We start from the raw sequence: 12,448 nt of genomic DNA, 5'->3' as shown, positions 1-12,448 counted from the left end.
AGTTCATCTATATTCTGTATTCTATACTTGGACCCAATTAGCCAATCTGCTCACAGATGTCTGTGGTTGGTTGTGTCGGCATTGATTAGTTCTGGTTGTTTTCACATGGGTACTAAAATAAAGCTGCTCCTATAGAGCCGCTCTCTTTAATTTAATCTTTTTTTTTTTTTTTGCTTTGCTTTGAAGGGAAATCAGATGTATGAGACGGGACCAATTATGCATGGAAATGGACTGAGGCTTGAGCAAATGCAAGCGTCTCCGCTACTGCCTGCCATTGCGTATGCTTCGTTAGGCGGCACGTGGTGAGCATGCACTGAGGCCCGCCTTCTATCTGGGTTGCCAAATATTTTGATATAAACCTCAAACTTCCATAAAAATCACACATGTATGTAAACAACCAGAAGACAGCCACGGGAGGACAGAATATGGATTTCTGACCTAATTACTCAATTAGCAGTTGACTATCTGTGCCACAGAAACTTTTACATTGTAGCGTTCCCTAAGATCAGCAGATTGCTCTCGGATTTTTGCCCTATTTATTACTCTCATGTAAAAAGGCATCTCTGTCACACACTTGAAACATGTTATTATTCTGAAGCTATACTTTTAACTTTTCCACATAAAAGCTAAAATGTCGTACATGTTCCAAGTTCCAGTTTTAGCTTCAACTTAAAATATACCTCAAAGGATCTTGGAAATGTTCTGAGTCACAGGGAAAATTATTCTTAAAATTAGTCCTCCCTTCTTAATTCATTCTGACCTCCTTTCCCTAGCTAGAGCGAAATTCTTGTCTTCAGATCCAATAACAAGGAGGACAGACTTACATTTTAGGAATTCTGGGGAGGGGGAATCCGTCACAAGCATATGGGAGGAAAGGATTTTATAAACTTCGGAATGTTCTTGCTCTGGAAGGAAATTTAACAAGTTCTGATCCAGGACATCCGACTGCAAGAGAAAATAAAGAGAAAAGGTGCGCACTTGACCAAGTGAACTTGAGAGCAAAGGCAGAGCCTCAGAATTCTTGGCAGCTCAGAACTGCTTCAGAGATGAAAACTGAGGAGCACGTGGTTTGTGAAGACCCTTCATGGACTCCTCCTCTGTATCTTAGAACAGTTTTTACAGGGGTTGGAGCTCTGGCTCAATGAGAGAGCATTTGCTTAGAATGCACAAGGCCCTGGGCTTAATCAGCTGAAAATAAATTGATTAACAAGTCCCAGGGATGCCTATGCCTGACCCTCTCTGTGGCCCAGGGGACCAGGAGATGGAGGGAGCAAAGTGGTTAAAAGATTGGGAGGGGCTGCCGGGCGGTGGTGGCTCACGCCTTTAATCCCAGCACTTGGGAGGCAGAGGCAGGCGGATTTCTGAGTTCGAGGCCAGCCTGGTCTACAGAGTGAGTTCCAGGACAGCCAGGACTACACAGAGAAACCCTGTCTCGAAAAAAACCAAAAAAAAAAAAAACCCCAAAAAAACAAAACAAAAGGATTGGGAGGCTGTCTCCTGGACATGGCATGGCTGTGGTACTCATGAACTCACAACTGTGGTTATCTCCCCAAGACCTGTATGAGATGCCTGCCCCACCCACATTCTGTCCAAGAGCTTTGGGAGGGTCTGCCCTTCCCTGATGAGCTATCGGCAACTAATGGTTGCCGGGGAGGGGGGAGTCGTTTGCGTAGCCACTGGTAAGTTGTCCATGATCCTTTAAATAACACCTGTACTCATATGTCAACCTTGATTAAACTCATTGGGTCATACCGAACCAAGACAAAAAAGTCATGAAACTAGAAGCAGGGAGGGAGGGCATATTGGTTAGAAGAAAAGGCTCCAGGGGAGTTGGGGGGAAGGAGATGAAAGGAGTAACGGGAGATGAAAATGACCAGAATACATTATATATCAAACTGTTGACGAATAAAACCATTAAAGGGTTTTCAGATGCTCTTTGGTATCCCCAGGAGATTGTTTAGGGTTCTCCTGTGGACACCAAATTCCGTGGTACAGTATTTTCACAGGACCTAGACTCAGATCATCTCTAACAGCCTCACAATGCCTGAGCAATATGTATGTATGTATATATGTACATATATATATGCATACACATATGCATATACATCTATACAGAGCTGTATCCTTTAGAGACTAATGATGTAGGAAAGGAGTGTGCACATGATTAGGATGGACAATGTTTTATTTAAAATATTACCAACTGGCAGCTGGTTGGATCTGTAGACAAGAGGACTCTGCACGTCCTCACATGCATACGTGCTTCTGTCTGTGGGCTTAGGAAAAACCTCAAGTATTAAGCCTGACATGTGTACAGAGAACCAACTTCTCTCCCGCCTTTGAGGTCCCTGTTTGCCAATAGTCCTGTCTTCTGGCTAGAGATCGCCAGGGTAACATGGAGCCCTGTGGAGAGGCCAATCACTTTTTTAAATGGCCATAAAGAGAACACGGAGTTCTCTGGACCTTTAAGCCAGCAAAACACTGCTCTTTATTTCTCATAGGACCCTCACTGATGGAGCTGCATTTTTCCTGAGTTCTCAGACAGTGAGAATACAAAACAAATACTACATACAGTCTAGGTAAAGTTGAGACCCATGGAACTTCCGGTGACGTAACCGGAAGTATGGATAGTCTTGATCCGTGACAGACATTATCAGTCAACATGGAATGCTGAAGTTTTACGAGGTGGTCGCTGTGGCTGAGGCACAGCAGTTCGACCAGATGGGTGTTTCATCACAGCAATACAAACTCTTAAGACAGGAGCTCGCGGTGAAGACAGGAAACCTGCATGCTCTGCCGCCGTCCTCATTTCCCCTTAGTAAACACACCCAGTCCTGTATCTTTAATACCATCTATGTAGACCCTCAAGCTCGAATCCCCACCAGCGTTCTTTCAAGTCCACAGGCCTAACCTCCCATCAACTACTCAGATTCCCCAGATCACATAATCATAGGTCTTAATCCAGACATCTTAATCCTGTCATGTTGTCTTCATATCTTGGGTCCTCATCTCCACAAATGGTACAGCCAACTGGTCACTAGGATACACCCCACAGATAGGAGGCATTCAGATCCTTGTCTCACCCTAACACCTTCCCCACCACACCCAGATAGTCTCTGTCTTAGAGGTTCTGTTGCTCTGATGAAACACCATGACCCAAATCGAGCTGGAGAGGAAAGGGTTTACTTGGCTTACACATTCCACAGCACTGTTGATCATCGAAGAAAGTCAGGACAGGAACTCAAACAGAGTAGGCAGGAGCTGAAGCAGAGGCCATGGATGGGTGCTGCTTCCTGGCTTGCTCCCTTTGCTTGTTCAACCTGCTTCCTTATAGAAGCCAGGACCACCTCTCCAGGGGTGGCCCCACCCTGAGTGAGCTGAGCCCTTTTCCATAAATCATCAATCAAGAAAACGCTCCCTCACATCTGCCTACAGGCCAGCCTGATGAAGGCATTTTTCTCAATTGAGGTTCCTCTTCTCAGACAACTCTAGCTGTGTCGAGTGGCCAAACAAGAAAATATACATACATACATACATACATACATACATACATACATACATTCATACGTATGTATATATTACTCCTGTCCACATCACCTTTATCTCTTATCTGAGTAATGATGTGGATAGACGTAATGAGCTTCCCAACCTAATGCTGGTCCTTGTCCAGCTGATCTCCCTAGCAGCCAGAAGGGGCCCAGGATCATATATCATTTATCACATGCTTCTAACGGCCCCCAGATTTGCCTTGCCCTAGGAACAGAGGCTCAACTAACCATGGTTTTTAGCTGCGCACACTTTACTTGCCTTCCGTTCCCAGCACTTGCAGTCTCCTAGCATTCCTTCCTCCCATCTGTCAGGTTCCTCTGGCCTTCCTCTGACCTGAGCATCCCACATATTTCTTTGTGAAAAATGAACAAGTTTGCAGCTTCCCCTATTAACTACACACCCCATACTCCACCTCTGATATGCTGCTATGTCATCCTGTTGCTGTTGGTTTATGGGCCTGTCCCTCTGCTGGGTTAGCAGTACTTTTCTATGTCACAGCAAGGCTCATGGGAGTCCCAGAGAAGGTTTATATGTTGGTCTTGCATGACTCACAAGCTACACTTTCCTCAAATGCAAGGAAGAGGAAGGGCAAGGACTAAATGAGATCATTAGCCTGTACTGCTGTATACCATATCAGATACTGCTGCATACCATAGCATATACTGCTGTATACCATAGCCTATACTGCTGTATACCCTAGTGCATACTGCTGTATACCCTAGCGTATACAGCAATCACTCCATAAATGCTAGGTGTACTGAACCAGCACTTAGGGAATATATATAGATACAATACTACAGTGATATTTTCTTGCTTATATACCTGCAGACCGGTGTCCTCTGACTCCCCTGAATCCAAAGGAACCTCAGAGTCTGTTCAGTGCTGTGTCCCTGATCTTCAGCATGTTATGTGGACTGGGTGGATGGCCATCTCCTTGAGAGATGATTAAAAACATAAATGCCCAGAGGACCCTAAGTATGGGTGCCAATTTCAAAGAAAATGCTCGGCAGTCTCTAAAGGAACAATCCAGAAGAAGGACTTATTGGGTGGGATCCAAGAGAAGGATGGAGTTTGGGAGTGGAAAAGAACTCCAGGAAGAAGGCAACGCACACACACACACACACACACACACACACACACACACACACACCTGCCAGAGGGTAAGATCAAGAAGGGCCAGGAGCTATGGGAGAAGAGGCTGCAAAGAGAAGATCTAGCAGGGTTTCAGAGACCTGGCTGGAGGAGTCAGTGTGCCACGAGAGACTGGGAGAGTGGGCGGTCTGACTGGCCAGTGGTCCCAAGTTGATTCATATTCTGGAGAGACTGAACTTAGAACTTTTAGTTTGGATCTTTTCCTGGCCCAGAAGTATGTGGTCTACTCCTCTCTAGAGATGTTACATGGTGGCAGGAAGCTATTGCCCAGTTCAGACTCACAATCATGACACAATTCCAGATTCCTGACACAAACTCCAGAGTGTCCTAGGATGCTGATCCAAGGTCCATTTAAGTGTTTCTGACTTAATAATCATACAGCTTATAGTTGGTTTCACCAGGACTGCGCCCTGGTATCAGTTGAAGAGGACCTCACAATGTAAAGAGATCCCACTTACAATCTGGAGAGCAGGACACTAAAAGATCAGGTTAGAGATGCTCAGACTGTGAACAGAAGCCAGGAAGGGAACAGAGGAGGGACAGGAGCCAGACACTTAATTCACTGCTAAACTCCAACCAGTATTTCTGAGGGCTCCTGGATGTCAGACTCCAACAGGCAAGGCCCCCCCTCCTTCTGGAGCCAGCATTTGCTGGCTGACTGGAAATTAGGAAAGGAAGGGCTTAGGTAGTTTACCATGGAGGCCTGAGTTCTCATGTCTTTGGACAGACTCTTCTGACTCCTCTCCCCCCCCACCCCCCACAAGCCCAGGGCATCATTTCTGTTTGCCTTTCACCATCTTCCCTCTGATGCTCATGACTTTATTTTAAGCCAATTCTTGCTAGCATTTTTAGCATATGACTAATGCTCACACATGACAGTAGCCTTTCTTCTTAAAGATATTTCAGACTCTTTAAAACCCCAAAGTCACTCCATAGTCATTTCTTTAAGGGTTTCATTTAAGTCCTTCCCCTAGGGTGGGTATGGCAGAATGAAGAGTTGGCCTAGGTCCTTTTGTGGAGGAGCAATGGTTAGAAGACTTCGAGGGGTGGGGCCGTGCAAAGATGGATGTTCGTGCAGAACAGAGGTGAATGGCTAGGGGTAGGTAGGCTAAGTGGGGTATATGGAGATCTGAGGTTCTGGTCGGTTGATACTTAAGAAGAGCCCAGTGCTGCTCTTAGATCTTATGTTCATCTGCTACCTGTTTTACCACGGTGCTATTTTCAAGTACTAAAGACTGCCATTGACAAGGATAATTTGAAAATTTAAACCCCAGTGCTGATGGAAAAGCAAATTACATCAGCAGTTGAACTGATTCTTGAACGATCTAAGCTCTGTTGTTAAAAATAATAGCAATTACAGAGGGGAAGGAGCGACCACGCCCTTTGCAGTCATTGTCCAGTCTGAATGATCCTCAGGAGCATCCCATATCTGTGGGAGGCAGGAGGTAGGAGGGGCTCTTTCCCACTGTTGATAGACCCTGGGCCAATTATCTAGTGGTTAGCTCCACTTGGGCTTTCCTGGAACGGCCTCCCCTGAGCTCCACAGTGTGTTGTTCTCAGGTCTCTCTTTGTTAAACCTCAAGTCTTAGGATGAGTCGAGACTTCTGTGAACACAGGAAACCTCTCATGCTTGAACAGTAACATTAGTTCAATGACATCCAGTCAAGAGTGGTGAGACTGTACACAAAGCGACTTCAAGATGGCTGGGTCTTCAAGTGGACTGGATGGACAATCGGCTCTAGAATGTTCCTGAAGGGCTGTGGCAGTCTCAACTGAAGCTGTGCCCTGGTTATAGGTAAAGGAAACAGTCTGAGAGTTCCCAGGGTTGTTTCATATTGAGAAGAGATACCAACAGGCTTCAGGGAAATCCTAAAGTCCTTGACCTAGGCAAAGGAAACAGCCAACTAGAGATGTGTGAGGTACTCAGATTTAGCAGAGACTCGAATCAAGCTCTTGCCAGACAGTCAAGCTCCCAGAAGACAGGAATTCCCTTTGATCACGGTTCAGGAAAAGAACAGCTGAATAGAAAAAGTGGCAAATGCAAAGAAAGGATACCTCTGTTCATCAAGATACCCTAAAGACAAGGAAAAGTAAACCATGGAGAGATCGTGTTTACAATTTAGCCACCTATGCTAAAAGGCCCCAGAGAGAGGCTCAGTGTGCAGCCTTGGCATTTTGAAGTCTGGTCAGGCCTAACTGTGAGCTCCTCTTGTCAATGGACCAGGCACAGTTCCTGTTAATTCCTGAGTGGAGGATTTGGCCTGAAAGTTAGAATTACTCAACGAAGCTCACTAGGATCTGGGTGCATGCCCTCATCTCTTTACTATGAAGCTAGTCTCCCTCTGACCATACCCCTTCTTCTGTATAAAAGGGTGACCCCCATGTCCTTAGGGTGTAGTGTTCTCTTCCCCTGGGTTCTGAGAATGTGTGACTCATGTCCTCTTGCCAACCTCTTCCATCTAGTGCTGGGTGCCAAATGTTGTGTTCAGACATTGCCACTACACCAGGATGAGGTGAATAACAGGTAATTGAAACATGCTCCCTGAGAACCAATGTCCAGACTATGACAAGAGAGCCTGTCACATGCTACAGGGAAAGTCTCTCTATGCCCCAGGTTCTAGGGGTCTAACTCAGGTCATCAGGCTTGTGTGGCAAGCACTTTGACAGGCTGGGTCACCTCATTGGCTTCACAGCTGCTCTTACGATCTCGCTTATATGAAGAAGAAAAAGTAGCACAGTTTGAACATCTCTGATCCAAAAGTCCGGAGTCAGAAACTTTGTCATTCTCTCGAGATTTTTGTGCACCATATGTGTGCAGTGCCTACCGAGGCCAGAAAAAGACACTGGGTCTCCTAAAACTAGAATTACAGAAGATTGTGAGCTGTCCTGAAGGTGCTAGGAACTGAGTCCAGGTCTTCTAGAAGAGCAGCCAGTGTTCCTGACTGCTGAGTTGTATCTCCAGCCCCAAACTTTTAGGAAAATACCATGGAACATTCTGTAACGCATGGAATGACTTAAAATACTCCCCAAGGCTTTCCTCAGGCTACAAATGCCAGGTATGTACAAAGCATAGATGTACTTTTGTTTAGATTTGAGTCCCTTCTCCAGATATTTCATTATGCAAATACAGAGGCATAAGGAAATTTATGCAAATGAACAAAAATGTTGGCAGGGGGAGGGGAGCTATCCCACATCGAAACACCATTTGTTCCAAACATTTAAGGTGTGAAATTCTTAACCTCTACTAAATTATAGGTCAGTGAACAATTCAGCATTTAATAAACCTGCAAAGAAGAACAAGCAAACAGTTATTTTCAAACTTAGGAAGACAGTTGTCTCTAGGCAGAGGTGGGACACGGTGAGACAGCAGCAGATGGGCTTCCTGTGGTCTCAGGTCTGTTCTAGCTTTTATCCTCTGTGATGGATGGTTTACCTGCACATTCTTGCCTACTTAGTCATTAGTTTGAATACTAGTCTGTCTATCTATCTATCTATCTATCTATCTATCTATCTATCTATCTATCCATCCATCCATCTATCTATAAATAGATAATGTAGATAGATATTTAAACATCCATATAAATAATGTGTAATATATATATATATATATATATATATATATATATATATATATATCTCATACACACACACATATATACACATACATGGATGTGCCTGTGAACAGACAGGGATGCACACACATGTGCACGGGTACACACACACACACACACACACACACACACTTGCTTTGGAGACCTAGACTTGCAGTCCATGATTAACTTCACACTGCAATCACATGTATTAGGGACCTTCTGATGACATGGCCTGAAGGTAGGCATTTCCTGCAGGTGATGGGAGGAGGAGCATTTCCTGGAGAGCCTGCTGGCCTTGACCTTGATGTGTATATTTTACCATAACATAAGCCAGAGGCTATTCCCTTCCTTTTATGTGATTGACTCTCCTACTGTGAGCCTCAAGGGAACTTGCCCACATATTTTAGAATATCTCTTAAAGGAGCTCTTACCTGGAGGACTAACTCACATGAAAGTGTTTTTCAGCCTATAGATGTTTTTTAATCTTAGCTTGTTATTTTTTTGGGATTGAGATATCTGCATACTTACCTTTCTTCTGAGGCATGCCCACCTTGACAAGCTCTGTGTATGCAATTGCTACCATAGAACAAGCTCACTTATGAAGCTGGTGTCTTGTTCATAAACACTGAGACACAGTCCCATGCTCAGGGCTGGAGACATGGTTTCCAGTCTTCAGAGTGCACCATGACCTAGTGCTTCAGGCAAACACCACATTTGCAAACCAACCAGAAAAGGGAAGCAGGCTGGTAGTTTAAAAAAAAAAACAATCCAAACAGGAAACCCAGATCATGCCGGCCCTGGCTCTGTCTCAGCCAGACTGTTTCCTGATTGTGTCCTTTGTGTACAGTCTGCTTTCCCAGCATTCCTCCTGAACATCTGCCATCCCATCGCAGAAGTTCTCTGTAGACCTGGGTTTTTAGAAATGTGTGCATGTGTACACACACACACACACACACACACACAAACACACACACACATAGACACCACACATACCACATACACACTGACACACATAGACACACAGACACAGATACACATGCACATGTATCCATATGCACATGTATACACAGACACACATGCACATGCACACATGCACTTGCATGTACACACACATGCACACATGCACACACAGACACATAAGCAGATGTACACACGTGCATGCACACACCACATGTACATACATACATGCATGCACACACATATACATACATGCACACACAGATACAAACATACACACATTCAGATGCACACACAGACACACACACATGCACACACACACATACACACAGACACGAACACACCCTTCCATCTCTGCTTTGATAGCCTGTGTTCATTCTAGACATCAAGAAAGGCCAAGTATTTTGATATCAATACCACTAAAACATTCACCTAAAGTCTTTCTTTCTCTCTCTCCCCTTCCTTCCTTCATTCCTTCCTTCCTTCCTTCCTCCCTCCCTCCCTCCCTCCCTCCCTCCCTCCCTCCCTCCCTCCCTTCTTTCCTTCCTTCCTTCATTCCTTCCTTCCTTCCTTTTTTCCTTCCTTCCTTCCCTCATTTCTTTTTTTCTTTGCCATACTGAGAACAAGTTCTCCAATGTTTCATCAGGAAATCGCTGTATGAGAATCTATCAGGAACTTTATCTCATGAAGAAGCAGGAAACAGAGCTTTAGGCTCACCTGCTCTTGGGAAGAATCCTGATGGATTTTTCTCCATCTCAACCACAGAGGTGACTCTGGGATTTGACCTTGGCATGGCAGAGCTCTGCTGTTGGGAACTGTGGTCTCCTGTCCTTTGCCCCAATTGTCTCCAGCCAGCCATGCTTCTTCTCAATGTCTACCTCTGAAGAATGACACTCATCACAGCCTGAGGAATTGGTACCTTTTCTGTCCTCTGGGGAGTTCTGAGTAGTGGCTAAACACCTGGCTCTGGAGACATGGCCCCCAGTTCACACCACAGTCACAGCTCTGGCTGTCTGGAGCTATTTCCCCAGTTCATATCATCATAGTCACACCCCTGGCTGTCTGGAGACATGACCCCCAGTTCACACCACAGTCATACCTCTGGCTGTCTGGAGTTATTGCTCCAGTTCACACCATAGTCACACCCCTGGCTGTCTGGAACCATTGCCCCAGTTCACACCCACAGTCACACCCATGGATGCCTCCATCTTCTGGGTCTATACTTGACCTCTCTGTACTGCTGTTTTCTCATCTGTGCTCAGTGGTATTGACCTTCATGGCATCACTGTAAGGATCAGTATGGGCAGCAAGAGACTGTTCCAAAAGCTTTATAGATATCAATACACGGAAACTTGGCATAGAGCAAGTGGGTGCTCGGTAAGCATGTACTCCTGACCATTGAACAGGTGGAAGTTCTCAGACTGAAACCCTGAAGAAAGGCCACCACCACAGGGCCTCTGTAAACATTGAACACTCTGCAGACAGTTTCTCATCTCTTGCCAGAAAGTAGGGAAATGAAAGACAAATTAATCAAAAGAATTCCCAAGCTGCAACCCAAAACCCAAGCTGCACCAGGAACACACAGGTGTGAAGTGGTGACCAGCTTGGGCTTGACCTAGTGGCACCTGTTTCTACCCCTGTCCCACCCTCACTGGATGGGCCCCTGGGCTTCCATCAGGTGTAAGTTGGAAGGAATAGAGGAATGATTTCCAGAAGAAATAGCTCAATGCTCATAGAACCAGCAAATTCCTGCTCTTAAAAGCCCTGCCTACCACGCTTGTAAAGGAAGACCCCTGGAAAGCCAGAGGACAGAAGCTAACCGCAGACCTCCTATCCAGGGGCTCAGCCCTACTGGAGCCTCACTGTGTGTGTCAAGGTGTGAGTTTAGTCTACAGATGGCCGCCTAGTAACCACACACAAGGGTCTGGCACAACCAAGTAAGGGTGAGGCCATCCCTAGTCCTTCCAGTAAGAACATGATTTCGCAAAGTGGACCTGAACGGCTCCAAAATTTCAAGCCAGGAAAATTACTTCCTAAGTTCCCTCTGCCACATATAGCAACTGGGTCATCAGATACTCACGAGAGCCTAAAGCAGAAGAGAGTTTACCCAAACAGCTCTGGGCTCTGGCCCTTCTTCCCAGCCAGAAAACAGGTCACACTTGGTTAGTTTTGGTCAGGGCCCATTGCTATGGACTCTCTCCCACTCAGAGAAAAAAGAAGCTCTCCCCAAAGAGACACCTCATCTCCTTCTCTCTCCTCAGCTATCTTAGATGAGCCCCAAGAAGCCATGATGAAGAAAGCGTGGTCACTTCTGCATCATCACCATCCTCCGCACTGAGATAAAGAGCAAGGTGTGGGTGCACCTTGGCATCCTTTAAGACCAGAAGGAACTTCTTCCAACAGCTGTCTGAAGAAGAGACACCCACATGCCTGTCCCAGCCTGGCATCAGAGAACAGTGATACCCATGATGCCATGGGAAGGTACCCACCCAGAAAGGTCAAAAGTACCTTTCAGACCTAAGATGCTGAGACAGCAGAAGAACCTAAGTAGTGATAGTTCTATAGGAATACAGACCATCTTCAAAAACGACGGGATGGGAGATGGCCAGGATGACATAGAAGAAACCCCATGCCACCAACAGAGTAGGGTTTTTCCCCACAAGATAGACAGCAGCTGCTCATGGAAAAAGGTCATGCGGCCTGCCAGCCTGACACAGCTATGAAGAAAGGACCATAGTTTTCCTAGCATCAATCATGCTGACCCAGGGTTTCCTTTGGCTTAATCCACGGCAAGCTGCTACCTGCCTTGTCACATAAACTGGAGGCCTAACCTTCTGAACACAAGGGTTAGGAGTGGGGTGGTTGGTTCTGCCAGACTGATTAGGAGGAGCATGAAGAGAGGATGTTTATCCACCACTAATAAGCATCACTCCTAATGGATCTGACATTTTGGACCAAGTTCCATGGGAGCCAGTAACGGTAAGGTAAGAAACGGGATGCTGGACAAAAGCTTGAGTTGCCCTTAAGGGTGGGGCCTTCTAGCCTGGTGTAGATCTGCAAGTGACTTCATGTTGAGCTACTGTTACCAGGGAGCCATCAAGGCTTAGAGAGAGGAGAGAGAGGGAGATGGAGAGGGAGAGGAGGAGGGGGACGGGGAGAGGGAGAGGGAGAGGGAGAGGAGGAGGGGGAGAGGGAGAGGG

The 12,448-nt window shown here is 45.9% G+C and overlaps 1 protein-coding gene across 2 annotated transcripts in view; it reads right to left on the bottom strand.

Moving 5' to 3' along the window:
• The window catches only part of Npas2 (neuronal PAS domain protein 2), a 177,736-nt gene that overhangs the window by 50,069 nt on the left and 115,219 nt on the right, over positions 1–12,448 (bottom strand). For both annotated transcript variants that reach the window (XM_028775394.1, XM_028775393.1), the window contains exon 6: positions 825–945. In XM_028775394.1, coding sequence (XP_028631227.1) covers positions 825–945 — 121 coding nt within the window. The remainder of the gene's footprint in view (positions 1–824; positions 946–12,448) is intronic.

The sequence above is a fragment of the Grammomys surdaster genome, unplaced genomic scaffold (assembly GCF_004785775.1).
Source record: "Grammomys surdaster isolate TR1022 unplaced genomic scaffold, NIH_TR_1.0 255, whole genome shotgun sequence".
In the NCBI taxonomy this organism is placed as follows: domain Eukaryota; kingdom Metazoa; phylum Chordata; class Mammalia; order Rodentia; family Muridae; genus Grammomys; species Grammomys surdaster.
Note: the sequence above shows the minus strand (reverse complement) of the source record. Positions and strands in the feature narration are given on the sequence as shown.